The sequence below is a fragment of the Poecilia mexicana genome, unplaced genomic scaffold (assembly GCF_051168715.1).
Source record: "Poecilia mexicana isolate PSO_F unplaced genomic scaffold, ASM5116871v1 scaffold_16, whole genome shotgun sequence".
NCBI lineage: Eukaryota > Metazoa > Chordata > Actinopteri > Cyprinodontiformes > Poeciliidae > Poecilia > Poecilia mexicana.
Window position 1 is genome coordinate 7,164,516 of NW_028263385.1, and position 27,412 is coordinate 7,191,927.

Genomic DNA, 27,412 nt, shown 5'->3' on the forward strand with positions numbered 1-27,412 from the left:
TGATCCAGACTAAACCCTGCAGACAAGTCCCAGTCTTCCCAGGAATCCTTGCTGAGCTTTAAAAGCAGAATAATTACAAAAGAGCTGCAGAAGAAAGTTGCAGAGGCAAACCACAAAACCAGATCAACTAAACAGCGACGGAGCATTCCACATTTAGACGAGACGTCTGTCTTGTAGCTCTTGGGCATCTTTCTGAGACAAATTACTTTCTGTAGTCAATAGCCTGTAATTAAAATATACCCACTTGATGGAGAGAGAGCCGCGTCTTTCTATTTAGTTATGGGTTGGAAAGATTAATTCTGGGGTGTATAACCCTTGCAATTTTCCAAGTGCTATTTATTGTTTTCACAGTGGGAACAAAAAAAAATGCAGATGATTAAAAGTCTCAGCTCAAGGTCTGCTTTGATTTGTTTACACTTCACACATGTTTGTTTTAGTGCTTTATCGAGCCTTCTTTATGCTTCGGAGACATAGATGTGCATTAACAATCTGAATTCGGAAAGCTCTCGCACGTCTAATAAAGCCGGCTGTGTTTGGAGGGCAAAGGTCAGGGTTTGTTGGGTTTAAATGAAAAGTGTTGGCGCAGTAAACCTGAAGGCAAAACTGGAGCCTCAAAAGAGTCTTAAAGAGACAGGATAGAGAGGAGGGGTCGCCATTAGCTGCCCTCCGCTTTTCACTGCTGAAATGAGGCTCACTGGGCCCCCTGGTGGTGACATTCGGTCTCACACCCACATTGAATTGTTGCATTAATCAGAGGCTGCATTGAAAATCACCAGCTGTTGTCATCCGCGATGAAAACATCCCCAACTTAGCATGAATTTATAATTACGCAGAAAGCAAATCTGAATCTCTTTACTGGAACTTTTCAATTCCCATTTCGACTCTCCCAGGAGAGAGAAGCTGTTGTGAATCATTCACAGAGATTCAGTGTGTGAGGGAGATAAGGCTCTTTTTTTTCTTGTTTTCGTCTCTTTTAATGCAGATCTCACATACTTCATAGTGAAACTTTTGTGGAGTCCCAAAACCACAACAAATGAACTTTTCTGAGAACTATTTGTACACATCAGTTACGATAAGGACTCCAGAGTCTCTGCGTCTCCTCTGATAAATAATCTCAGCATAGGAATAATAAAAAAAAAGAAAGAAAAGAAAAATAAATCTAAACATTGTCCAAACCAAAACCCTCTCCGCTTCACTAATTCTAAATTTAACACCAAGTGTAAATGAAGTGTAAATGCAGAAACGGATCAGTGTGTTGTTTGTGCTAAAAAAAAAAACGCGCTTGTATTGGAGGTAAACAGCTGCGTTACCTGTGGGCTCCTGCACACCTGCTACTGCGGAGCAGTTGGCCTGTGCACAGATGCAAACTGTCAATCATTTCCACGCAAAAAAAAAAAAAGGCATCCACGCACACACACAGACACGCACGGGAATGCGCGCAAAAGTTCCAGAGCGTGGCACAAATTAAGAAAATAAAAAATAAAACGAAATAATGTGTAACAGAAGCCCAGACAACGCAGAAGAAATCCATTCAAGATTTTACCTAAACAACAAAAAAAAAGTCTTATATAAAGAGGATTATTGTGGAAAAAAAATACAAATGAAAATTAGGAAAAGAAAAATTAGATTCATCTTAATGAAGTTAAAATGTTCCCGATGGAGACAATTTAATTTACAACTCCGAAAGTTCAGAATTTCCCCACTAATTACCGGAGCTCAATTCTTTGAATTTCTTTCATTTTCCGAAATCGGTCCATTTATAGTTTTGTAAATCTGTTCAAATAATAATGATAATAATAATAAACATATTTATCTCACCTGTTCTCTGAACCTTTCGGTTAAAAACAGTTCTTTAAAAAAATAAATACAAATAAATATACAAATAAAAACCCGGTAATCCAGCGCCTGGCTGTAATAATCTTTTAGATGTTTTATTTCTTGCTGCTCGGCCCCGCAGGTTTGAGGAAAAAAAGGCAACAGCTGATGGATTCAGAAACGACGCATCTGAAATGTTTCCTGCAGAATAAACAGAATATTAATCGGGATATTTTCCCCACTAAAAGCTTTGTTCAAACTGGCGAAATTAATGAGATAAAAACAGGCAAACATTTATGCTTTTTTATTATTATTAATTTTATTACTACTTATAACTAAAAAGTTATTTGCACGCACTTTTGCGCTCTTTCCTGCACTGGAGATGGCTGAAGGTTCCGCACAGGTGTGCGCAAAAGCTGCGCGTAATCCGCTGCTTATCAGGATTTATTTTTATTCTCTTTTTGTTGTTGTTGATTCAACCTTCCTCCTCTCCTTGACATGCAGACATGTGGTGTGTAAATGTGAGAATGGACGTGAATGAGTGAGTGAGAGTGAGTGAGTGAGTGAGTGAGTGCGCCGCTCTCTCTCCCCTCTGCGCGTCCCCGGATACCAAAGTGGGGCAATGAGACGAGCCGCGCCGCAGCTGGCAAATCATCGATTTGAGCATCATGCGAACGGGGAGGGGCGCTCCGTTTACCTGCCACCCCTTCATCTCAAAGCAGCCCTCCTTCCTCACATGCCGCCACTCTTCTCTCCTCTCCTCTCCTCCACTTCACCCACGCTGCCCGCAGCGCACGGTTGTTCGCGTTTTCTGCTCCGTGTGCGCTCCTTCAACTTCAACCTCTCCCCGCCTGTGCGGTCTCCACAAGACCACCCCCCTCCTCCATCTCCTCTTCCTCCTCCTCCGCCTCTTTCTCCTCCTCATCCGTCGGACTTTTGACTTTTCAGAGCAGCTTTTCCTCCCACAGAGCAGTCGCCTATTTTTGGATCTCTCGCCGCGGTGGAGCGCTGAAACGGGGAGGCTGTTCAACTTTTGATGGAAAACAGGAGGTCGAGCGGCTGCTGACTTTAAAGGTATGGAGCCACACAGCCGCACATGGCCGCCCTCAGCTGATCGGGGTCATTTAAAGTCTCACCATCAGAAAAACAAAACAAAAACAAATAAGGTGCGTCTCCTTTAAATGAGGATGATCAACTTTTGCGCATATTTTCTTCCCAAATCTAAAATGTATTCACTGAAATTCACTTATTTAGGCAGGTGGATGTTTTGAAATGACATAGCTGCACATTCATGAAATTATACTCAATATAAGGAATAAAATAAAAGCGATATAAGAGGACTGCATTTCTGTTTCAGAAAGTTGTAAAAGCCAGAAAACTTGGTGAAAGTTGACTAAAGTCAGGTGAATGTTGCACACCTGTCACCTCATGTTTCCGCCTCACTTTAAAAATGATCCTGAAATAATTGTTCTTCATATTTTGATTTCCTTCCCACTGAAAAACCGTGAAATCTTTCAGACGCTGTTTGATCTGAATCGTCTGTTCTGCGAAAAAAATGAGTCAAATTTTGAGTTTTAAGATGAAGAAGTGATGCTGCTGTTTGTAAAAAAAACGAGGACGGATTCTGATGTTTACATTTTCAAGAGATTTTATTGAATCAGGTCGGTTGTAAAACTAATATGGAGTTTTTTGGGGGGTAACAGATCAAACAGGTGAAGCATATTTTGACATTTTAGTGTTTGAGCATACTGACATTCATGTGCTAAGAGAAAACTAATAACAGTGTTTATGTGGAAAGACAGAAAATGTTTGTATTTACAACTTAAGTTTTACGCGTCCTGGACTCACCTCATCGTCTCTCCTCTGCTCACTCTTTCTCTTCGCTGCTTGAGTCAAACTTTTTTTAATTTAATGTCACAGCAGTAAAAGTTTGTCAGTCTGACTGGGTGTCAGCGAGTCCAGTGAGATGCAGAGATGCTGCTTCTTCCCCTGTGGCTGTGCGGATGAATTAACAACCAGAACACTGTGCAGGTTGTGTGTGTGTTTTTTTGGACAGGCAGATAGGAGTGTGTGTTGCCGTCTTCTGTTGTGCGTGGGCACCGCTGCTCTGTGGTGTGCAGCCTTTTAAAGGTTTCACTGTCTGCTCCTTTAGAGAAAAGAAAAAAAAAGCTGACATTTCACACAGGCAGCGGCTCGGCCACTGGCTTAATCAAGATCGCTCATAAATAGACGTCAGCAGAAATGCAGGTTTGACCCGATGACTCAGAGACCCGAGCAGATGTGTCAGATTGGGTTATTAGTCGGGGATTTTCATGAATAATCGTGCGAGCGAACGTGCACCGGTGAGATAAAGCGTGGCACTTTCTTTTGCATGTGAGAAAACGGATCATGGCGAAGAACCGGTGATTTTTCTCCTTTTATCTTTGCAGATCTCTGGCAGCTCAAGGTGCTGCGGCTTATCTGGTCAGTACCGTTGAGAGCAGCAATTCACACACACACCAACACAAAGAGCCCTTTTCCTGTCTCAGGCTTGCCATGTGTCACTTCTTGTAACATAGCCTTCTGACAAAGGCGAAAAGCCTCGAGAAGAACAACTTCTCAGTATTACTCCTCGGCTTTGAGAGAGAGAGCTCCTCTTCAACCACTTTTTATCAGTTTGTGGTCGGGAAAGTGGCACAAAGATGCACCTCTTTCTCACACACACACACACACTCACACACACACACACACACGTGTCCCCAGGCGGACACGTCAACATGCTTGGCGAAATCTGTAAACTTGCTTGGCAGGAATGATAAGAATCAGAACATGAGGATGGCTGAACATGACTGCCAGGTCACAACGATGCGGCGGCGGCGGAGAGTAAAACATCTGTCACAGCTTATTAACCATGTGATAAAATCCCGTTTCTCTTCTTACAATAACCGCTCTGTGATTTACAGTCAGCGGGCTGATCTCGGGAAAACAATTGCAGGGTTTCCACCTTTCTTTCTTTCTTTCTTTCTTTCTTCTTTTAACTTGCAGGTACAACCTTTGTTCTTCATCGTCTTGGTTTTGTTTTCATTACGACTAATCGAAACCAGAGCACGTTGCATTTACTGTAGCGTAGTAGTGTACGAGCAGGAAGTCGGCTCGTGATGTGCGCCGAGGCGTTTGTGCAGCCGTGGTCCCAGCCAGCGTCTGGGATCGGTTCGGACCGCGTTCTTTGGGGATCATCTGATGGTTGCTGAGCTCCAGAGTCTGTCCCCGTGAACACGAGGGACCAATTAGTGAACACAAGACAAAACAAAAATTTAAAAACCCAGCGCTTGGTTCTGTTTTCTGTTTTATTTTGTTTTTATTTGTTCCCAAACTCACACCTCAAAGTAGAGATGCACCAGTCTGGGTTTTCCAGGCCAAAACTGATTCTTGTTTTTATTTGCTATTCTGGTTTTGAACGAGGAAAACTCATTAAGAGTTTAAAAAAAAAAAAAAAAAGAATCAGCAGTATATTTTTTCCTTTTATGCTTGATGTGTTACAGTTCCTAAAACGTAGACTTAAAATGTCCAGTTTTCTTTTAAGTCCTATTTTGTTTCTGAGTTTTATAACATAAGAGTCAGAAAATGTGCTGCAGGTTTAGTGATAGACGCCAGAGTTTAGAATCCATCAGTAAAAATGAAGAAATTTCTAAATTAAATCATTAAAACTCGTCTTATACTCCAGATTTTCACGTGATTTTAGTCAAACTTAAAGTGCATGCTGTCAGTTGATGCACTTACTGACAGAAAACTTACATTTTTTAATGCAATTAATGGATATAAAAAAGGAAAATTAGATTTTTTAAAATATGTATTTGACCTGTGGATCAGGGTTTTTTCTCCTCCAAGGATTTTGACGCGTTAAGGAGAAAAAAAGGAGCTGCGTGCTGTTTATTAGAAGTAATGAATTTAATACATAATCTAGATTTATGCACCAAATCATATGTTTTTAAGCTTTATTGGATTTTTCTTTAACTAAAAAACCTGTATCAACATACATGCTGCTGGCTGTGATTTGTCCCTTTTTTAAAAACTGACTGTTTGGTATTTTAAAAGCTGATTCTGATCCCACTTTAAATGGCTGGTGCATCTCAATCAAGCTAAAAATAAAAAAGAAGAAAAAGCCTCAACTAAAAATGTTAAATTTCCGCCTCCATCTCCCTCTCTGAGTTGAGACTTCTCCTGAAATTCTTCCATGTTCCCCTTCATCTCTCTGGTGTTTGCAGAGATTTTAGAGCTGAGGCTGATATCTCGTCTAAAACCATTAATCGTCCTTCTCTGCCACCTCGATAATTATCGCTGTGGCAAAATAACAGCTCAGCAAACAGTGAAATTATACCTGCGGTAGGGAGTGGAGTAAATACCTGTTTTAGCCGCCAGCAAGTGTATTTATTAGACTGTCGCCAGTAAATAAGAGGCCTGTCTCGCTTCTTTTTTTTTTTTTTCCGTGTTAAATGTGTGGCTCTTTGGGGATTCGGTGTGTGCACGTTCCTCAGTGTAGAACAACTCTGTCAGACTGCTAATAGAGGAGAAAGATAACAATGATTTTCTTCATCTACGGCATGTTGCAGCTAGTTTGTGGAGAAGGGAAAGAAGAAAAAAAAAGCTTGGCGCTTGGCGAGTTAATAGTGATTGCTGCATTCCTGGGCTGGAAATAATGAAAGATACCAACACCCCCCACACCCCCCGACACCAGCAGCAGCTCTGCTGTCAGATACAGACATGCCACCCTGACTGCATCAGGAGCTGCAGCTCATTTTGTCATTATGTGAAACTTTATTTTTTTATAGGAAGCACAAAAACCCAGCGAGGTTCTGCTGTTGCAACATGTTTGGTTGCATTTATTTTGGTGTATGTTTTGCATACTGTTGATCCAGATTCCTCGGCTTGCTGATAAAAGCCTCACATTGTCTCGGCGTCCTCAGAATGGGCTCGGCGAGTCGCGCTCCGAGTCCGTCATCTCGGTTTCGTCACGCTCCTCCAAAGTGACATTCCTCCTGCTCGCCTTCTTTTCTCCCTGCTTCTTATTTCCTGCAATTAAAGGATGCGTGCATGCAAGTTTTTCACGATTCAAATCACATTACACGTCCCACCGTATATATTTTCCCTTCTTCCTTTTTTTTTTTTTAAACCACATTGTCTTTTGTTGTGCTGCTTGTCTTTATCCAATCTGTGTAGGTTTTTCCAGAATCCTTTGTTTGGGGGAGGAAAAAAAGGAGCGATTTGGAGGAAAGCGCATCCCGCTAAGATCAGGTTGTTAATACCCACCCACGTACCCCAATGAAACAATTTCAACACACTGTATTCTCTCCGCCTGACACACACACTTGCCTTAACAACTGTTTTGTTCGTCAGGGGATGGATGATTTATCCTGTGACGAGGGATTAAATCTGCACAGAAAAAAACACAGATAAAGAGGCGCATCTTTCAGAAAGAGACTCTTGTCAGGAGCAGTTTGCCTCCGTTTCTGTCAGGCGTCACTTCCTGGCTCACCTGCAACTCTTTCCCTTGGGATTGCTCCGTTTAAAAAAACCCCAGCTGGACATGCTGACCTTCCTCACCCCTCGCTCACAAAGCCAGCTCCTCATCCTCCGTCTCACGCACACAGACACTCCCCTCCCTTCACCGCCTGTCTGGCTGTATTAATTGTTTATTTGTTGCGATCCACGAGGCAGAAATTAGAGTTTGATTATTCGGTCATGTGAAAGGCCGACCCGTCCGGCCTGCAGTGGCAGAAAAGTCATTTTCTGTTAAAGAAACTGCTCCGCCTCTGATGCCTGTTGATTGTCTGGCAGCTAATTGGTTCTGTAATCTAATAAAGCGAGAGCTGAGAGCGGGCCGGTTCGGACACAGGTTGATTTCAGAGGAGTCGCGGGGAGTTTTGAGGCGTTCGGAGAGGCGCGGCGCAGCCTGCACGCCGGAGCCGAGCGGATGTTCGTGTACATGCGTGGGAGTTGCAGCGTGTACAGTGCACGCCGCGCACTTTAAAGGGGGGTGACTGTTGAGAAGCCGAGTGTTTGCGGTGTGAGAACGTTGTTGTTGTCTTTTCGTCTTCCAGCGCAAACGGTTCTGGTGTTTGTCGGCGCAGCGCGGCAGGCGGAGGCCGAGCGGCGTCAGGCCTTGATGTCAGCTGACCCGAGGAGGAGACCACTTGCTCCGCTGCTATTTCTGTCTTCTTCATGTGATTATAAAACAATTAAAGACTCAGGAACTGACTCTCGGTTCATCATGTTCCTGTTTTCTGCTTCCTCCAGCACCACAACATGGACATAAATGATCAAAATCACCTTCTTTTCAGACGGTTCTACTTGCTTATCTGCATCCACAACATGTAAAGTCTTTTTAAGGAAGTTGTGATAAATGTGTTTTATAATTATTGGGGAGTTTTTAGACCTCTCTGGGAAGACGCACTGCAAAAACACAAAATCTTACCAAGTATTCTTGGTCTAGTTTCAAGTGGGAATAATTTAGTATACTTGAAATAAGGCAAAACAAACACAAAAGTAGCTTTTCTGCAATATATTGGAGCTATTTTAAGTCAGTAATTCCTTAATACTGATGGTTTCACAGGAAGATTATTTCACAGTATTTTTCCCAGGTTAAAGTTAAATAATCTGCCAGTGGAACTTGTACTTTTTCATCAATTTTAAGGAATTATTTGCTTAAAACAAACTCGTATATCTTACTGAAAAGTTACTTTTAAGTCAGTTTTGTCTTACTTCAAATGTACAATGTATTTGCAGTAGAAAGTAGGCAAAACACTTTGCAAGACTTTGTGATTTTGCAGTGCTGTGCATGCCAGTATTTATTTCAACAAACCCAAATTGGATCCCATAATTCTGAATTTTATGGGATTTCTTTTTACTTTTCTAGATCAAATTTCTTCGAAATTAGAAAAAAAAACAATTTGTTCAGTTTTATTTGACTTTATTTCCACTTCCAGTGTCTGTCTGAGGCTCGTCTGAGCCCCCACTCACAGAGGCGTCTTTTTGACACATTCCTCGACAGATTTATTAAAATCCTCCGCAGTCTCTAATAAATAACACCATTATGTTTGCGTTATTGTGGGAGACGCTTCAGAGTCGAAACCGGTGGCGGAGCTTAGCCCCCATGCTGTTTGTGTTTGCCGCTCAGACTAATTTGTATTAGGAGGCAAATAATCGTATTAATGCCCATTAGAGGCATCACAAGTGGCGAGCATGAAGACATCACAGACACCTACGTGCTGCGAGCGGCGGCGGCGCGGCACGGCTTCGCGTGACGCGCTAAATAAAGACGCTCCTCGACGCCGAGCCAACTGTGATGTGTTTTCTTAGTCATGTTCTCCCCCCTTTGTGTGCTGATTGTTGGTGTCTTCTTTAAAGAAATGGGCTTAATGAGACGTAAACGTGAGGCTTTTACCCAGCAGGCCAAATGTGATACACAGATAAGCGTTACCTTTGATAATGCACACTCTGCAGGTGGTGCAGATATTCTGTCATTTCTCATGACGTCTTTACAAATGTGGCCATCAGGCATGAAAAAAAGAGAAAAAAAAGATCCTGCCTGCGCAGTCCAGAGGCCTGAACAGAGCTAAATCTGCATTCAGAACGTGATTATGACAGCACAAGACTAGCATGTTTTAAAACCAGCTTTCTCTGCTTCAAAGCCTTTTTTTTTTCTTGCTCCTCTTTTCTGCGAGATACAAAACCCGCTATATGTTAATTGATAATCAGCAGTGTTGATTCAGTGGTGCATTCAGTGCAAATCTGTGCCCTTCTGGATGTCAGAGGGTTTCTGCGAGCCGCGCTCGGTGCCAAAGCCTCGCCTGGCAGTGGCGGCACCTGTTGGCTGGTGCCAAGGCCTGGCAGGGGTTATCAGCGCTCTCTCTCTGATGGCGCCCGACAATCGCTGTGGAAAATGACTGCGGCGGTTTGCGTCATGCCAGAGAGAAAAAGAGCATTTGTCGACAATGGCTCGCTTTTCACCGTCGCTCGGTTACCGAGAGTGGCCGGGAGGAAAGGGGACGTAAGAGGGGGGGAGAAAAACCTGCAGAAGACGTCAAACGTGGGAAAACATGTGAGCATGCATGATGTTTTTTGCAGCAGTGCTGTGAAAGTCGAGGTGCCGCAAAGCCAGAGACGCAGAGGGCGTGATGAACTGGAGCAGACATGCAAAAAAAATAAAATTAAAGCTGCATGAAAGCAAAGTTGAGTAATTATTGTAGTGATGTTTGCTTTTTGTTTGAGGTAGGAGTGGGAATTCATCGTATCGTTTGTCATTTATCGTGATAAATTTCTTGTCATGATGAGAATTTTGAGTTATTGTTACAATACATTCCAGCTAATATTCAATAACCCCCAAAAGTATCTGTGTTGTTGGTTTTACCATTTTCTCCACTATTTATTTATTAAATATTAATAATTGTGAGCAGCTTGGTGACACAAAGGAATGCATTACAATTTTTCTCAAGAGCAGAATTTGCGTTTGTTGGGTTTTGAATGCTGAGATGCAGTCAGGCCTAAAAAAGAAGTAATGAGTAGTTCTTATTGTCACCAGAACATATTGTGATAAAACTTAAAGTCCATACCGCCCACCACTTATTTCAGTCTGTTGTCTGTTTGTCACAGTCTGCAAAAAAAATGTCAGTACTTTTATGTGGAATTTGGAAGAATTGTTGCCTGTTTTTGTTACTTAAAATGCCTAAAAATGTAAAAATCAGAGAAACTAAACATTTGCTGCTGTTCTGTATTTTTTCAGAGCTGTATGTAGATGTTTTATCCTGAAAGAGCTTCAACCTTGTTTGGATTTTAGGTTTGAAATCGCTCATTTTTCTGATTGAAATGTCTTGCCTGGTGCTGAAAACGAACTGATTCTGGTCTTCGACGGCACACAGCACAGCCGTGTAACCACACTGCACACCACAGCTGTGCTTAGCTTTCAGTGTTGGCAGTTTTCTGAAACCCTGAGCATGGTCGAGATAAGAATTGATAGGTGAATCTGTGTGGCGGCGTCGGTTCGTCACTGTAAACGTTTTGGTCAGGAGGGGGTCTATAAAAAGTCTTCCTTCCATTTCCTTTCAAAGAAAGCCACAGTCGTAGGTCTCCGTTTTAAATTCAGACGCCCCCGCAAAACTTCACACTGCACCAGGTGTCAACCACGCCATTGTTCCATCGCGGATCCGAAAGGTGAGTTTCACATTGTAGTTTTTCCGTTTAAAAGTGTCAGCCTTCTTCTGCCTTTTACAAACATATTTGCAGGTGAACAAACTTTTGACCCCGCAGTCGAGGTGGGCGGAACAATGATTTGGTTTCTCATGTGGCTGATGATATAACTCAGTATTACTTTATCTGCATCTTGTTGCTGTACCTGTTTCTCTTTCAAATTAAGCTTAATTGCATCTCAACTCCAGAACTGACCGCCTTTCTTTACAGTCATCACGTCGTGTTCCTTTCTTTGCTGACTCAAGTGCTTCCTCCTCGTTCTGAGTTGATTTATACGCCCCCCGCCCCCAGGTCTCGTTTTGTGCCCTGCAAAGATTTATTGACATGTACGAAGCGACTCGTACCCGCCTGACCTGCGAGGTCGCCTCAGAGCCTCTGGTTCTGACGCTGTGATAGGTGCGCAGGCTTCCTGTGTTCTGTTGGTTTCCTGTTTTTGTTCTTACGCGACCTGGACAGACGCGACTTCTCACCTCTCATTTGTTGCAGCAATTAAGGGAGGAAAGCGCACTCGTCTTACATGGGTTACAGATTTGCGTGACATCAAAAGAACAAATAACAAACAACATTTTAGATGCTTTTTCTCACCTGATCATGCACATCTTCAGCATTAATAATCCCACAGTAAACTGTTATTATAAACCCACCTTTTAATTACATACAAACAGTATATCAGTGCTTCTGTTGTCTGTTTCAACAGATTAACTTTTTTGAGGCTTCTGAAATAATTGCACAAGTAACAACAACAACGACCAGCTGCTCTCTGAACGTTTTGTCCTTCTGAATGTTTGACAGTTCAGACTTTTGTTGACAACGTCAACAGAGATTACCCCGCCTTATATTTTGGGATAATCTACTTTGACATAATGGAGAGCGCAGGTTAAAGTTTATAAGGTGTTATGTTTGCATAAAAAGAAGTTTAACTTACTTACTTTTAATGCAATAACGCGTAAGCATAAGATTGGATATATGCAAAATATAAAATATGTATCGTAGCTTTAAGGTGGCTCATTTTCCTCCATGTTTGGCTCATATAAATGTATTTCTGGGCCACTTTTGCACAATAAATGAAGGTAAAATAAAAACAGAAAAATGTTTGAATGAAACATAAGCATGAAAATAACACAGCCTTAATAGATTGAGGTATTTGGAGTCTGTGTGTGTGTGAGAGCATCTGTGTGCTGCTGCCCACTAATAAATGCAGGACCGCCTCACTCTAATCAAGCTGATTAAAAATTTCTGTGTGCACAGTCTGAAATCACACCGACGGTGTGTGTGTGTGTGCGTGTGTGTGTGTGTGTGTGTGTGTGTAGGGTTTTATAGTTGTTTATGTGTGAGTGAAATATATTTTCTTTCTAACTCAACTTTTTGAGAAATATGTCCAAACAAATGGCTGTTTGTTGGTCTCTTTCTCTCACATACACATTCACTCTCTTCCAGGGGCGGACAAAGGTTACATGGGGGCCAGGGACCCATTGAATTGGCCACCACAGTGCCACCATGCTTAAATGAATTGTTCTTTTCAATCAAATCATTTAAATTTTATTTGTATGGCACATTTTAGCAACAAGGCATTTCAAAGTGCTTTACATCATAAAAACATGAAGTCACACAACTTTTATGTCATGCATTCTTTCCATATCAATTGTTTTATAGTTAATTAGTAAGCTAGCAGTGAACTCCAGCTTTAACTTGAACTCTTAAACTACAAGTAACACATAAAATACTAATTGAGATTTTTTATAAACTATTAGATTATTACTATTATGTAAACATAACTGCAAAACTACGGAGAGTGTTTATTGCATAATTTGTGTAAGAATTCACCTTGTGATGGCTGATTGCTAAGGCAGCTTAATGCAACTGAAATTTTACAAAATTAAAGCAGAATAAGCAGTTTAACAACACTGTATTTGTTCATAAGTGAAGATCTTCATAAAATATTATTAAAAGCTCTATTGTGAAAAGAGGGAACAAAATTAAAGCGACTAAAATTGTCCGTCCAGCTTCTGTTCATTTACAATGCAGGCTAGCTAACCGTAGCAGCGTGGCATTTGAAAGAAGGCGGCCTATGTTTTCAGAGTTATCTTGATTTTTTCCCCTCTGGCACTAACATCGCAGAAAGGTCAGATAATAATTGTGGAGAATGTGTGATGTAATTGTGATCAGGATGTTGTGTTATAAGTATAATAACATAATTAAAATTCCTTCAGCGATGATTCATATGTTGTGAAACGTCACAGCATAGAGAGTCTATGCTCACATATTTATATTATTTATAGTCACTTGTGCAAAACTGGTTTAATCACAGCTAAACCTTGTAGAAAAAAACTGGTTTTAACTTGCTATATTACAAATAAGACAATCTTTTATTTAATATTTACCACTGGGAGTCAATATCTGTGTTGCTTTTGACAGAGTTGACAATCTTCCAAAGCAAAGAAGATCGTAATATCGTCTATAAATCACGTTAAATTAATACAGTTTTTTTTTGGATGAAAACTAGCCTTTGGTGCAACGTAAATGTATTTGCATTGAAGTTGTTCATATCACTGTCAGATTCCTTTTCTGAAAAGAAAAAAAAACAAACACTTCAACATAAATTATACTTTAAAAATGTTGCAAAATGTTTTTGTCATATTGCTGCCTCTACTAGCTAAATGCTGCATCTCAGCAATTTTGAAAAAGACAGTTTGTTTTTTTCCACGCTTACAGGAAAAACAAATTGTCCAGTCAGAAAATATAAACACCCATTACTCCTTTTAGTAGCAACATGCCCGACAGGCACTGACCTGGCTACCTCAGCATACAGCCTGACTAATTAAACAGAGAATATTAGCTTGTTTAAGTTTCCACATTAAAAACTTAAAATTGTCTACTAACGTTAGTGGGGGTTTGTTCTATTTTGCATAGTACTGTGTAAAAATGAATGATAACATTCTTAAAGACGCATTTATCAATGTTTTATTATTTTAGCAACAGTACGGATAAATGTTGCTTATTTTGAATAAAATCAATTAGATTATAGACTAAATTTCAGTTTCACTACTTGAGCAAATATAAAACCTTAGGAATTTTAGGTCATCATGCCAGGAAAATCTCAAATTCCTACCTGCTTTAAAAAATATATTTAACATTTTAAAACTTTTTACGATTAAGAGCTCAAAATTATGAGCTAATTAAAAGTCAGGCTTATTCTTATTAAATTAGAAAATCTAGATATAGTTCAGTATTTTTCAGTGGGGTTTCTTATAAAAGCAGTTATGTTATTTGCAGTGTATAACCTCCTACGCCTAATTATTTAGTATAGGTAAAGAATAAAGTGCTAATCTGGAAAGTGGCTAAAACCAAAAGTTATGTTTACTGTGTGAAAAGCAACTTTTAGTCTCAAAAACGTGTTAGTAGCTTATTTGAAAGCTATTTCAAGAACTATTAAACTGTGTCAAGTGTCTGAAACCAGTAACTATGTAGACAGGAAGTGGAGGTTGGAGGCGGTGCGCCGCCAATATTCTTCTGGTGTGAAACATGAACTGAGAACGGAACAAATAATCACCGATCAGAAAAACATCCCAAAAGAACAGTAAGGCAGTTTAAAAATTAATAAATTAGTTTTTAGTAAAAACATTTTCTCTACTTTACTTTCATATCTGACTACAAATCCAGTACTCTTACATTCTGAGCATTTGTTTCAAATAGGAAGATTATTCCAGTCACGCTGCCTCCTAACTCAAATTCATGTGTAAATTATCATCATGTGACAAGAGTTGAAAGATTATTAAAAAAGGATATTTTTGTGATTTTAGTTGTTTCCAGATTGCAGAATGCGCGCTTTGCCTTTCGGTCAGGTAGATTAATCTAAATATAGAGCAGATATATACCCCTCCTCCCCAAAAAGTAATATTTACTGCAGGTAAGATAATATCAGCTCATAAACTTTTAACAGAAACTTGTAAGAAAATTACTTTAAGACATAAAGGTGTGTAAATTAGAATATCAGGAAAAAATTTTCATTTATGACAACCTGAATTCATCAAGTGAAATATGTAAACTCATACAGTGTGATTTTAGGTTTTTATTTTGGTTCATTTTAAAGATTATAGCTTAGAGCTAACACCAACTCTAAATTCAGAAATTAAATATTGGATCGTACCAATAAAAACGGAACTCTGTTACATTGTGGCTTACACAAAAAACCATTATCTGACATGATGGTAGACCACAAAAAGTCATTCAAGCATATTGGTGGAAAGCTTAGTGGAAGGAAAAACTGTGGTAGAGCGTTATGAAGCACTGCCCAATAAACAATTTGATTGAGATTCACAAATTGTGGAGTGCAGGTCCAATACTTCATGGGTCATATTCTGACGTATTTAGGAAAAAGGACTGAACTGAACCAAAAGTAAAACTCTGCATTTCATTTTGAGTTCCCAGAGTCCGGAGAAAGAGTGGTGAGGCACTGGACCCAAGTTGCTTGACATCCAGTGTGAAATTTTCCAGTTTCAGTGGGAATTTGTGGAGCAGTGTCACCCACTGGTGTTGTTCCACTGTGTTTTCATCGTATCCTCAGTTCAGAGGAGTCTCTGGAATCATTTTTCTGCACTTCAAACTTTCCCTCCACTGACTTTATGGAGATGCTGATTTTATTTTCCAGCAGGACTGCCAAAAGTACCAGTAGCTGCTTTAATGACCGTCGCATTAACTGGCCAACTCACTGACCTCATAAACCTCACAGAGAAACTATGGAGTACCATAAAGAGAAAAATGAGAGATTGCAGACTTAACAATGCAGAAGAGGTGAAGGCCGCCATTAAATCAAGCTGGGTGGGATTCTTTAAGGCCTTAGCATTGCTACGTGCTAATCGCTTCCACGCCACTCTGCATTGATGAATTCATGCAAAAATAGCGGCAAACAAATATTGAGCGCATAATCTGTCCAGAAAGTGCTAAAAGAAATATTTCTGGATTATTCTTAAAATTTAAATAAACAAAGTATACCATATTTATTATCTATATTATTTAAAACACTATAAGAGAACAGGATGAGAGAATGTTATAATTCTCTTACCAAAGTTGTTTAGTTTGAAGATTATAATTCAAGCGAAAGGATTTATGGTGGACTGATCATGAGCAAAACAAAGATGTTTATTTTTATAACAGTCACATCTTTTATTAGATTAACTAAATGATTTATTGTACAAGACTACATCCCATGTTTTCATAAGAAACTAATTTATGACTATCTTTTCTAATGTTTCTTTACTGTACATGGGCAAATGTGTTTACTTGATTTATTTTTCAGAAAATAGTCAAAAAAGTCTACTGAAATGCGACAAAACTCTTTTTATTTCTATTTTTTGTTATTTTCTTTAAATCATACATTATTTTTATTATCACAGTGAAACTCCAAAACAAATAAAATACACTGCCAGAAGTTTCTGTTAGCACATGCGCTAATTAGCTGATGGTATGGGTCGTGCTTCCAAGACAGATTCTGAAAGTTTTGTTCAAAATTATAATTTCTGAAACTGAATTTTGAGTTTTCATGACCTGTATGCTATAACAGTCAAACAAAAAGTTGAGATATGATAATGAAGTTTCACTTTTTAAACTGAATTAACTCAAACCTAAAGAAGCATGTCTGCAGACAAAGTAGGTGTTTCTCAAGAATATCGTCTGTCATTCTACTTTTGTTTGTTTGTTTGTTTTTAAATATTGCTAGCTTACTTCTCTGGCAGCGGACTTTCATTTTTTATTTTTAGTTTTTTTTTAGTTTCACAATCTTGCTGTTGTAACAGCAAGATTGTGCTGTTATAACAGCACAATCTTGTTTACTGTAAATTTAGTTTTTGTCAGGTGAAGTTACTGTTTGACACAGTTAAACACCACTCTCCATTTCAAAATCCAAATATTTATTTTAGTTTGCTACTCATGTAAGGTTAAAATCAACAGCCATAATAACACTGGTATGATGTAGGGTAAATATTAATGACGCTCATGACAGTAGGTATGCTACTGTCCTAAATGAAAATCTGCTTAGGCCCCCAAAAAGGCTTTGGCCGGCCCTGCCTCAGGCTTGTAAAACCTTTTGAGAAAAGCCCAGTTTAAAAAATGTGAGCTATCCCTTTAAAGCTTCAATGTGTAACTTTCAAAAATATGTTTTTTCCATATTTGTTAAAACGATCACCATGTTTTGACAGCAAAAATATGAGACAGATAATCTGTGAAAAGATCGATTTCCACCATCCTCTCCTTGAGCTACTATTGTTGGCTGAAGAAATGCTTCACTTCCGATCAAAAACGATCATTCAGAGGCAGGAGGAGGGTCTTAGTGCTGTCAATCAATGTCATGTACTCACTGCTCAATGTGCTAATGACGGAGAAACAACTTACAGTTACAAGCAAACCACCGTCATTGCTGGCCATGCTAATCAGCCTGAGGCTCTGCTAGCTGCAGCGCTACATAGAGAGTGATTGACAGCACCAAGACCCTCCTCCTGGCTCTGATTGGTTGTTTATAGATAGCACTGAAGGCAGAGGAGCAAAATTTTTTCACAGTCTCATACCATATGGTCACAACAGAGTGACAGTTTCAACAAATACATAATAAAATATGTTTTTGAAAGAATTAAAGTGCTCTTGGATGCCCCCCTCTGGCTCCTGAGGGTCACTAAGCGGGTCGCATAGTTCGCTAATACCTCACCCTGGCTCTGCTTCATGCTTTATAATGTTTCTCACCCCCCAAATAACGATATAGAAATAAATGTACCCCTCCTCCGCCACGCTGTTGTAAATGAGGAGGATAAAGAGGGGAAAGCGCAGGCAGCGGCAGCAGCGAGGAGAGCAGAGCAGTGAGGGGGGGAGTGATGAGTCAATACAACTAATAATTTAATGGGGACAGAGAGGGAGAGACGGAGTGAGAGGGGCAGAGACAGAAAGAAAGAAAGAAAGAGAAACAGAAGAGGAGCTCCGTCCGGACGCCAATCCCCCATCCAACAGACAGGACGCCTCCTACTATCACTACCGCCGGGGCTGCTCTCGTCTCCGTCCACATCGAGGGTTTATTATCGGCTGCTATCCGGACTGCTCGGCGGCGGTGTGGATGTCGCGGAGCGGAACTAGAGCCGAAGTCGCCTCTTGACTTGTAACCGTTGCAGCGGCGGTTGGAGGCGGCTAAACCCGCTCCACTTTATGAAGCTAAATGTCGCCGGTTTTACCGCTCTCCGTTTTTTCTGCCGCTTGTTTCCTCCAGCTGGACGGAATTAGCTAACGTTCAGGGGCTCCGGCACTCACAGAGAGACATAACCGCTCACCAATGTTCGCCTATCGCGGTCCATCTCGACCTCGTCGTCCCTCGCAGTGGCACACAGACGCCGGGTTGTTGTTGTTGTTTGTCCGCTGCGCTGCCAAGAAGAGCCGGAGAAAGCGCCTGGTTCAACACTGATTCTTTTTTAGCACAACCTCCCCGCTGTCATGCACACGGAGAGCGAGTCCCACTGAGGACAGGACCCGGGAGTTGTTGTTGTTTTTAAAAAAGAAATATTTTTCTACCCTGGCTAAACTTGAAGGAGACGCGTTTTCCAGGCGGTGTTTTATGCTCTCCAGTGCTGAAGTTCTCAGATTCAGGTTGGTGTGATATCTCAGTATGACCGAGCATAGGGCATGCCACTGATAGACTCAGGCTGATACAGGTGAATTATCTCTTTATTTATGTTTTAAAAAACCAGCAGAATAAAACAGATTTGTGTCCAAACATTGCCATAGAAAGAGAGAAAAAAACCAGCTGCTGTATGGCTTTTATTTTCCTGTCTGTACAGGTGTCAATAAAAGTCAATGAGGCAGTCGCAGCTTCTCCAAAAATGCTGCTGCTGCCTGTAGACCAGAAAAGTGAATCACACGGTGGATTTTAAAATTATTAGTCACTTGTCAGGTGTAAAAGAGGCAGCGTTTAGTTTCAACCAACTCCTTGAAAACCTGAGATGCATAAGTCAGGATTGAATTATTGCACTATTTTATTTGTGGTTGTTTTTTTCTTTTCAACTCTGCATGCGGTTTTCATTGCACTCCACTCCATTTCTGCATAAGTCCACTCTCTTAGAATGTGATTTGAACTTTTGCTCCTGTTTTGTGTTTTAAGGTCATTTAAAAATCCTGACCTGGATCTGGACGGCATCCGGGTTTGGATTCCTCTCTGCCCTCCTCCCCTTCCTCCTCAAATTAGTTTGCCTCATTGCATGCTATGAATGGGGGAGTTCATGATCTTTTTTGCATGGGGGTGGATGATTTTGCCCTTTTCACTCTTTGAGCATTCCAGCTCACGTTCATCAGCTCCCGTTAACCTGCATGCACCATTACGTTTCCACCTCAACAAACGGCAGATTGAATTTTCACCACGATTCTGCTGAGTTGTATCCGAGCTCTTGAAGCAGCTGTGGGTGATGCAGAGTCCCCACATTCAAAATTTTGATGACTGATTATGAGTCAGCGGTCGCCTGTTCTGAACTTTCCTCGAGCCACCTTTTTTCTTTGTTTCCCCCCCCCCCCCCGCCATCCCGGGCTCGTAAACGTTACTGTTTTTTTTTTTTTAAATTAACGCTTTCATTGTAAAACCTATAAATAAAGTTCACACCTGTTGAGCAGCCGACATGTCTGTCGCACCAGAGCGATGCCGCGGCCTCTCGCCTCCCTTTGCCCTCCGAGCTGCAGCATGAAGCCACACGAAGCAGTGACTCACACACCGAATTGAGTTAGTTTCCTGCAACGCTCTGCAGAACCTTGGGTGTTTTCACTGCATGCAACCAAGAGCAATGTCGGGTGTTTGCAAAGCAAGTTCTACCTTCGTTACCCTTTTTTTTCCTCAAGAGTATCCGGCCGGACAGCCGTGAACGTTGCATCATTAAAAAATATGAACATTCCAGCAGCTTTATTAGATTATCTTCATAAATGATCCAAAAAATTAGCGGCTGATGTCTTGTTTTTCCCTTTCTGTTTATCCCTCCCCAGGTGATAGTGAGCTGAGGTGCTGAGGATGATGGACCATCTCAGCGAGTCGTGTCTGGGCAAGGAAAACTCAGAGCTAGTGGTAGGCGGCCTGGCCGAAGCCAAGGCCCCACCGGCCAAGCTGCCCCGGCTGGAGCAGAACGGCAGCCCCCTGGGCCGGGCCAGGCTGGGCAGCGCCGGGGCCAAGCTCGCCGGAGTCCCGTACAAACCCGCTGGCCACCTGCTGAAAGCCTGCCACAAGAGAGGTAGGAGAGAATGGTCAACTTTTTATTCAACTTTTCCTCAGACTTTTTTAAAAAACAGCTTATTATGACTGAGCCTGTCACAATAAGCAATGCAGCAGTCAATCCCATGAAAAATTGAAATAAGATGAATATAATCGTTAATATTGTGGAAAAATTGACATTTTGAAAAATATTGCAAACATTTGACACCCAATACAAAGTAGTTATTTTGCACTACCTGCCACTTTTGCCTGTTTTCCCTGTCAAAGCTGAATGATTGATATTTTTTTAAAATTTGGTTACAGAGATTTCATAATCCATTTTAATTATTGTTGTTTTGTTTATTTATTTTGGATATCTAAATGTTTTCCAGTTACAGTGAAAAATGTTTAGAAATGAAAGTTTTTTTTTTATATTTGAGACAATCTGCCTGCATTATTATATCATTATTATTATTATATTAGTTGAAAATGGTCTCAAAATGACAATATTATTATTTATCATAATAATTTCTGGGACAATTTATTTGTTGTCGAGACTGTCCTGCTCAGGACATAATTAAATATTTCTTTAGAAGAACCAAATTATAAAAAAATATGTGAATGAAAGAAATGGGAGTGATATGAATGCAAAGTTTTATCACAATACTTTGCGGTATTATTTTGTGTATTATTAGCGATAAAAGTGATAATAAGAACAATTTATTATGTTTTTTTTGTAAATATGCTCCAACAAGCACACATACTTCTCTTGAAAAACAAACCATTTGCTGTATGCTTCTTTTGGACAACAATCACATAAAGAAATGTGATTTGTAGCAAAACATTAACTGCATTTAGTCGTATTTTCACATTTGTTGATATTTATTGACACACCTTTATTGAACAAACAGTGGTTAAAAATAGTAAAATTTACAATCCTGGCAATAGGGACTGTTTTAGGGATTTTTAAACATCATTAATTGGAATTTATCATGACAATGATAAATAAAAATCTTATCAGGATACAAAAGTTATCATGATAAATGATAAACGATACGATAAATGCCCACTGCTGGAAAGCAGTTCAATCAAAATGAAATTTTTACAGCTTTGTTGAAGAAACAGTGGTGAAAAATACTAAAAAATAAAAGTTTTACAGAGTTTTAAACATCATTCATTGAAATTTATTGTGACAGCAATAAATCAAAGTCTTACCTTATAAGAGATTTATCACGATAAACGATACGATAAATGCCTAGACTTAGAGAGAGATACAGTCAAAATTAGATTTTTTACGAATTATTGAAATTAAAATTCATATTAATGAAGGAAAGTAATTTAAACACTGATTAACTCAACCATTAAATACTCACTTGAGTGGACATGTTCTCCCACTCACTCGTCCTAAACTTTATTGTAGAAAAAAAGAAAAAAAAACACTTTTCTGTCTAGTCTCCACACTCACTCATTCATTTATCGCACAGCAACTATTTGCTCAAACAAAAGCTAATAGAGGAGCCGTGTGAGAAATATTCCTGCACAGCTCTACAACTTTAAATATATTTATTTACTGAGAAGTTTCAGTTTGAAAATTGAGATTCTAAAATATAGTTTTTAATATTTTAATAACTGGTGTCATGTTTTAAAAAGAAAATAATAGGAAAAGCTATCCGGCTTTGAAAAGTAGAGCGAATGTTTTTCACATTTTGTCAAATTTGAATATATTCTTATGCAATACACCAACACAAAGTAGCAAGGATGTGAAATAATTCATGATTTTTAATAATTATAATGATAATAATAATGGAAACAGTGGATCTTAAGCCTGTAAAGCTTGTGGGGCATCTCTCTGCCAGCTCTGCAGCCCTGCAGACTGAAATTTTGGCTCAGTCTTTATAGAACAGCTCAAGGACGACGTGGATGGATGAGTTGTGCCTGTGAGCGTCATATTTCAAATCTTCAGATTTAGGTCTGGATTTTACTGGAATATTCTGATAGATTAATTTAATCCCAGTCATTCTGTTGGAGCTGGTATGTTTAGGGTAAGTTTCATGGTTGCTCTGTTTTTAGAGCCATCCATCTTTCCATCATCTCTTACCATCTTGAAGAAAAGCATCTCCACAGCATGATGGTGCCACTACTATGTTTCTTAGTGGGGATGATGTGTTTTGTTGCATTTTCTAACAGATTTATACTGAGGTTAAATGACTCTGTCTGCTATTTTCAATTGGTTATTGGACTTTCCACAGTTTTATTTGTGAAACAAAAAGAAAAAACATGCATAATCATCCGTCTCTCTCGTTATTATCCATCGGTATTTCTTCGCTTATTCCAAAAGCCTCACTGCAATATGTTTATGGCAGAATTGCAGGGATACTTTTGTAGAGCAGTGTGGTAATTTACATCATTTTTGATTATTTCTTTTTTTCTTTAAAAAACTTGCAGTGTCTCGGCCGTGATTGCTCCTGGCTCCCAAACTGTTTGTTTGTTTGGCTGCTTCAGTTTTTCCCTGGCCAACGGGGAAGCAGGAAGTCTTGGAAAGCGGCCGTGCGAGCGTCCTCGTATGGGCCGTTTGCTCTCATTCGCTGCTTTTTATGTACGTGTTTGCGCTCCGGCTGAGAGAGAGTTTAATTTGTCACCTTCATCATCGCCGCTCCTTGTGGCCTCCCACCGCGTTTGCTCCTCCGAGCCTCCTCTCCGCTCCTCCGCCTCTTCCCACTCATCAGTTCTTCCTCTTTTCCTTTTTTTCCTTTTTGGTTGGGTGAAGCGGCCAGTGGAGGCGGATGATTCTCCGAGGCTTCGCAGAGAGCCCACAGTGGGCATTGTGTCTGAGCCCGAAACAATATTTACCGCAGCCCTCTCTGGGCTCCCTGGAAACAAAGCCAGTATTGATCCCCCAAATGAACCTACACAGCAGTCTTTATTGTTAGATCTTTATCTATTAAAATCAGGGGAGGAGAAAAGCAGCTCTTTCAGCACATTCCGTTGCATTTTGTCGGCTTATTGATTGTTTTGCCAGAGCTGTGCACATCTTCTGGAATGCCTGGGATTGGAAAATATTAGAAAGTGAATCATTTTTGTCTGCAGTGACAATAAACATACAGAAATGTTTCCGCACGACAGCCGAGTGGAGCAACGGAGCGGCTCGTAAACACGCTCTGCTTCAAGAATGCTTCGACATGTTCTGTTTTTCCTCCCCTTCTTCAATTTTAAAAGGCCAAATTTACCCTTTTCCAACTCTTCAATTTACAGGGATGTTATTTTAACAGAAACGCCATATCAGGTGATATTTGCACATTTGAAAATTCAGTCTTTGGACAAGAATTGCTCATTGCTTAAAACAGCAGAGCCACTGTTGACACAGAAGAGTGAACCTCGGGGCGCGGAGGTGGCTCGGGATTTGAAGCGCTGCATCATGGGAAGATGATTTTGGGTTGGCAAGCAAAAGAGTAGAAAGGCAAATGTAATCACAGTACCTTGACAATGAATAAGGAGGATATTGTGCCCAACAGGAGAGGGAGCAAAGGACGATTTTTAATGGATGTTTTATGTAGCGACGCACCAATCGGGCTTTAATGGCCAATCCACGTTTCTGGTTTACTTTGAGGTCCAACCTGCTGGTTCTGATTTCATGTATATAAATTCATCTGTTTAAAATTTGCTGTAGTTCGTTGGTGAAATACATAAACTTTGGCCATTAATAAACACAAAAGAGAAACACTGATACTAGAGTTTGTGCCAATTTTAAGAGCAAAAGTTGCAACATATCTTCAAAATTTCTTATTAACTTTTTACACATTTTGTGCTTCTACCATTTATTTAGGTAACTTTTGATTTTTAGCTAGCTAAACTGCTATTCAGCTAATTCTGGTTAAAAGATGATTTCTGTTTTTCCTCTCTTTAAAAGAATGTTGCATATAATCCAGAAGAAAATAAAAGGTTTAGAACTGGTGATTCTCCAGTAGATCTTTTGACAAAACTGTTTTTTGTTCCGAAATGCTTCAACAAAAGGCCTTCTTTTCTGTTGAGTTTCATCCATTTCTAAACTTTCTGTGGATGAATTCATGCTCTCCATAAGTCATTTTGTGCTTCCTTTGACAACCAGTATGACTTCTCTAAATAATATGCATCGTCGTAAAGTTATTTTTAGATTTATTTTGGTTTGATATGGAATAGAAGTAGAAAGCAATAAAAGAGAATGGAGCATGAGAATACATTTTAGAAAAGTTTACATTTTTCTGAGAATTTCAATTGAAAAACAAGCTAATCTTAAATTTTCTTAAGGTGCCGTCATTGTTGTTTTGAACTGAAATGTTTGCAGTTTTTGCAATTCTTTTCTTTATTTTGAAGAAACATTTCCCTTTTGTGACTTCTGTCTTGTCCCATAATTGTTGATATCAGCTTTCACTGCGCCATAGTATCCCTATAAAGCTGTGGAATTTCTCTGTAACCTTCTCCTGACTGATACCTTTGCAACATATGAGTTATATACAGCTTTAACTAAAGCATAATCAGATTCAGTATTAGTTTAAGGATGTTTTTTTTCATTCTTTCTGATTAAAATTAGTATTTTTGGTTGAATTATGTAGCATACACCTTAAGCATACACCAAGACTCAGAGATTTGTCTTGGTCAGACCTTTTTAAAACACAGTCCCTGGTCTTTTATAGGGGTGTGTACACTTTTGAGAGCAACTGTTTGTGAAAACCACAAAAACGCACAAAAACAACACCCCACCCTAGAGGGGAGACCTTAAAAAAACAGGAGAGGCTGCAGATGTACAGATGATGATGACTTCCCAACACAGTTGTGAGCAGCTACTTGATACAGTTCCAGATTTACATTTACATCTCATGTACTTGTAAAGGTTAACAATGTCTATACCACCAGGAGGAAATAAAGGGTAAACGTGTGTGCCTCTGATTAGAAGCTGTTCCCTCAAACATGAGCGATGCCTTCATCTTTACGTTCATTTCTGTTCTGCAGCAGCCGAGTCATTCCCGCCGACTCCCTCGACACTTACTGTAACTTAATCATCGGCGCTGAATTTCAGCCTGCCGACAGAACGCTGAAGGTCAGCGTTTGCATGTGGAGTAGCGTGGAACCCACTCAGTTTCCCGCCTGTGCTTGTGTGTCGTCAGGCAACATGCTGCCCGTGTTCTGCGTGGTGGAGCACTACGAGAACCCCATGGACTTCGACAGCAAGGAGGAACACGCCGAGTTCGTCCTGGTGCGCAAGGACATGCTCTTCAACCAGCTCATCGAGATGGCCCTGCTGTCGCTGGGCTACTCCCACAGCTCCGCAGCTCAGGCCAAAGGTAGCCGCCGAGGTCGCTCCGTCACCCTGACACGCTCCTACTGTACGCTCACACACCGTGTGACCATGATAACATCGCTACAGCAGGTCTGAAGCTACAGTACACTGGGAAAAACGCAAAATCTCACAAAATCTGGCTTCTAGTGCAAACAGTTAATCGTGATTAATCGATTAATGAAATAATCGGCAACTAATTTAGTAGTTTATTAATCATTAAAAATGGCCATTTGCTGAATGAACAACCTGTTGAGGGCAGCAATTAAAACAAAACTGTACAAATACACACGTTTTGCATTTAAGATTAAAAATCGTCTGTCTGTAAATATGTTCTACCAGAACTGAAGTGTCACTTTTAGTTTCACCTGCTTCAAATTCTGTAAAAAAAATCTATTAAGCACCTTTTGCTGTCCATTAATTAATCTGAAAAATAAACATTATCTGTACTGATGTAAAGTCAAGCAGAAAGGGCTGAGCTGCTCACAGGTTATTAGAAATATTGTTTTTTGCTGCAGATGCATCCTTTTCTACAAATAATCAAATTAATTTAAATTAATGCTATTTTACTGCATTTTAGGTAATAAGATGTTTGTTTTCTTATTGAAAAAATATTTGCTTTTAATATTTTTCAAATATGTAAAAAAGGCTTAAATGGTTAAATAAGAAATTTGCAAAATGTGCCATTTTTATCTGATTAATCTATTAATCGTCAAATAATCAATAGAACAATCAATTACTAATGTAATTGTTAGTAACAGCCCTACTTGTAATAAGACAAAACTAACTTACAGGTGACTTTTAATCAAGTTTCTTTTAAGATTGATGAAAATACTAGTTATAAGTAAAATAATTCACCAGCGGAACTAATACTGTTTCATCAATATTTAGGAATTAATGACTTAAAACAAGCTCCTAAGTTACTTGTAAGTTAGTTTTGTCCTATTTCAAGTGTATTAATATATTTGCACTAGAAACTAGACAAAAGTACTCAGGAAGATTTTGTGTTTTTGCAGTGCAGCTCATCCTGACACTGATCCCAGACAGAGATGCTAACGTCTCCAGTGGGTCAGGCGCACTCACTGTTTTCACATACATGCATGCTCTGCACACGCTTCCAGTGCGTATATTTATACACACAAACAGCGAGTGTAGGTGGTGAAGGCAGGTGGAGGAAAGGGTCCACTAATTGCACTGGAGCACATGCAGGCCGAGGCTGGCTGTTTCAAGGTGCCTCTTTGCATGCTCTTTTATTATAACCTGTCCATCTCACACACACACACACACACACACACACATGCACACACACATCCTTATCCAGCTCTCCCGCGAGCCTTCCTCCTCTTCGCGTCCTGCTGTGTGGGCTGCTGCAGGTTTGAAGACGGCGTCAAGAGAAATTCACACATGCTTGTTGTGATTTCGCTAATAAATAAAGAGGAGCGGAGAGTGATTATGGCACCAAGATGCTTCTTGGGTGCCTACACATGGTGCTATTCGCACTTTTCACACGTGTTACTGTTTTTTAAATTAGCTCAGATGCTTAGATGCGCTCGCTGTCTTGTCCACATCTGTTGTTCACCCACGTCGGCGTGTCTGTGATCCACTCAGGTATGATTCAGGTGGGGAAGTGGAACCCCGTCCCGCTGTCGTACGTGACAGACGCGCCGGACGCCACAGTGGCCGACATGCTGCAGGACGTCTACCACGTGGTCACGCTTAAGATCCAGCTGCACAGGTAAGAGCCTGGCACCGCTCATTATTATTATCTTCACACATCCTCGCCGACACCTGCAGAATACATTAATCTCATGTGAGGGTTTACCGTAGAGTCGCATTAATCCCTGATTGCAGCGTTAACACAATGA

General features: G+C 40.1%; 1 protein-coding gene and 1 long non-coding RNA gene across 8 annotated transcripts in view; one reads left to right on the forward strand and one right to left on the reverse strand.

Moving 5' to 3' along the window:
- The first annotated feature begins 2,417 nt into the window (after window positions 1–2,417).
- Window positions 2,418–27,412, forward strand: part of satb1b (SATB homeobox 1b) — an 81,768-nt gene continuing 56,773 nt past the window's right edge. Inside the window, exons 1-5 of one of the 7 annotated variants that reach the window (XM_088013743.1) lie at window positions 2,420–2,889; window positions 4,245–4,278; window positions 20,035–20,276; window positions 25,378–25,554; window positions 27,156–27,282. In XM_088013743.1, coding sequence (XP_087869869.1) covers window positions 20,060–20,276; window positions 25,378–25,554; window positions 27,156–27,282 — 521 coding nt within the window. In that variant the 5' untranslated portion in view covers window positions 2,420–2,889; window positions 4,245–4,278; window positions 20,035–20,059. Of the gene's footprint in view, window positions 2,890–4,244; window positions 4,279–16,526; window positions 18,658–20,034; window positions 20,277–25,377; window positions 25,555–27,155; window positions 27,283–27,412 lie in introns of those variants that run through there. The other 6 variants (XM_088013746.1, XM_088013747.1, XM_088013741.1 and 3 more) reach the window with 6 other exon arrangements.
- On the reverse strand, window positions 6,590–18,481 carry LOC106929568 (uncharacterized). The gene is made up of 2 exons (XR_001420676.2): window positions 18,345–18,481; window positions 6,590–6,864 (listed from the first exon to the last, which is right to left on the reverse strand). It is a non-coding gene; the product is annotated as an uncharacterized LOC106929568 (long non-coding RNA).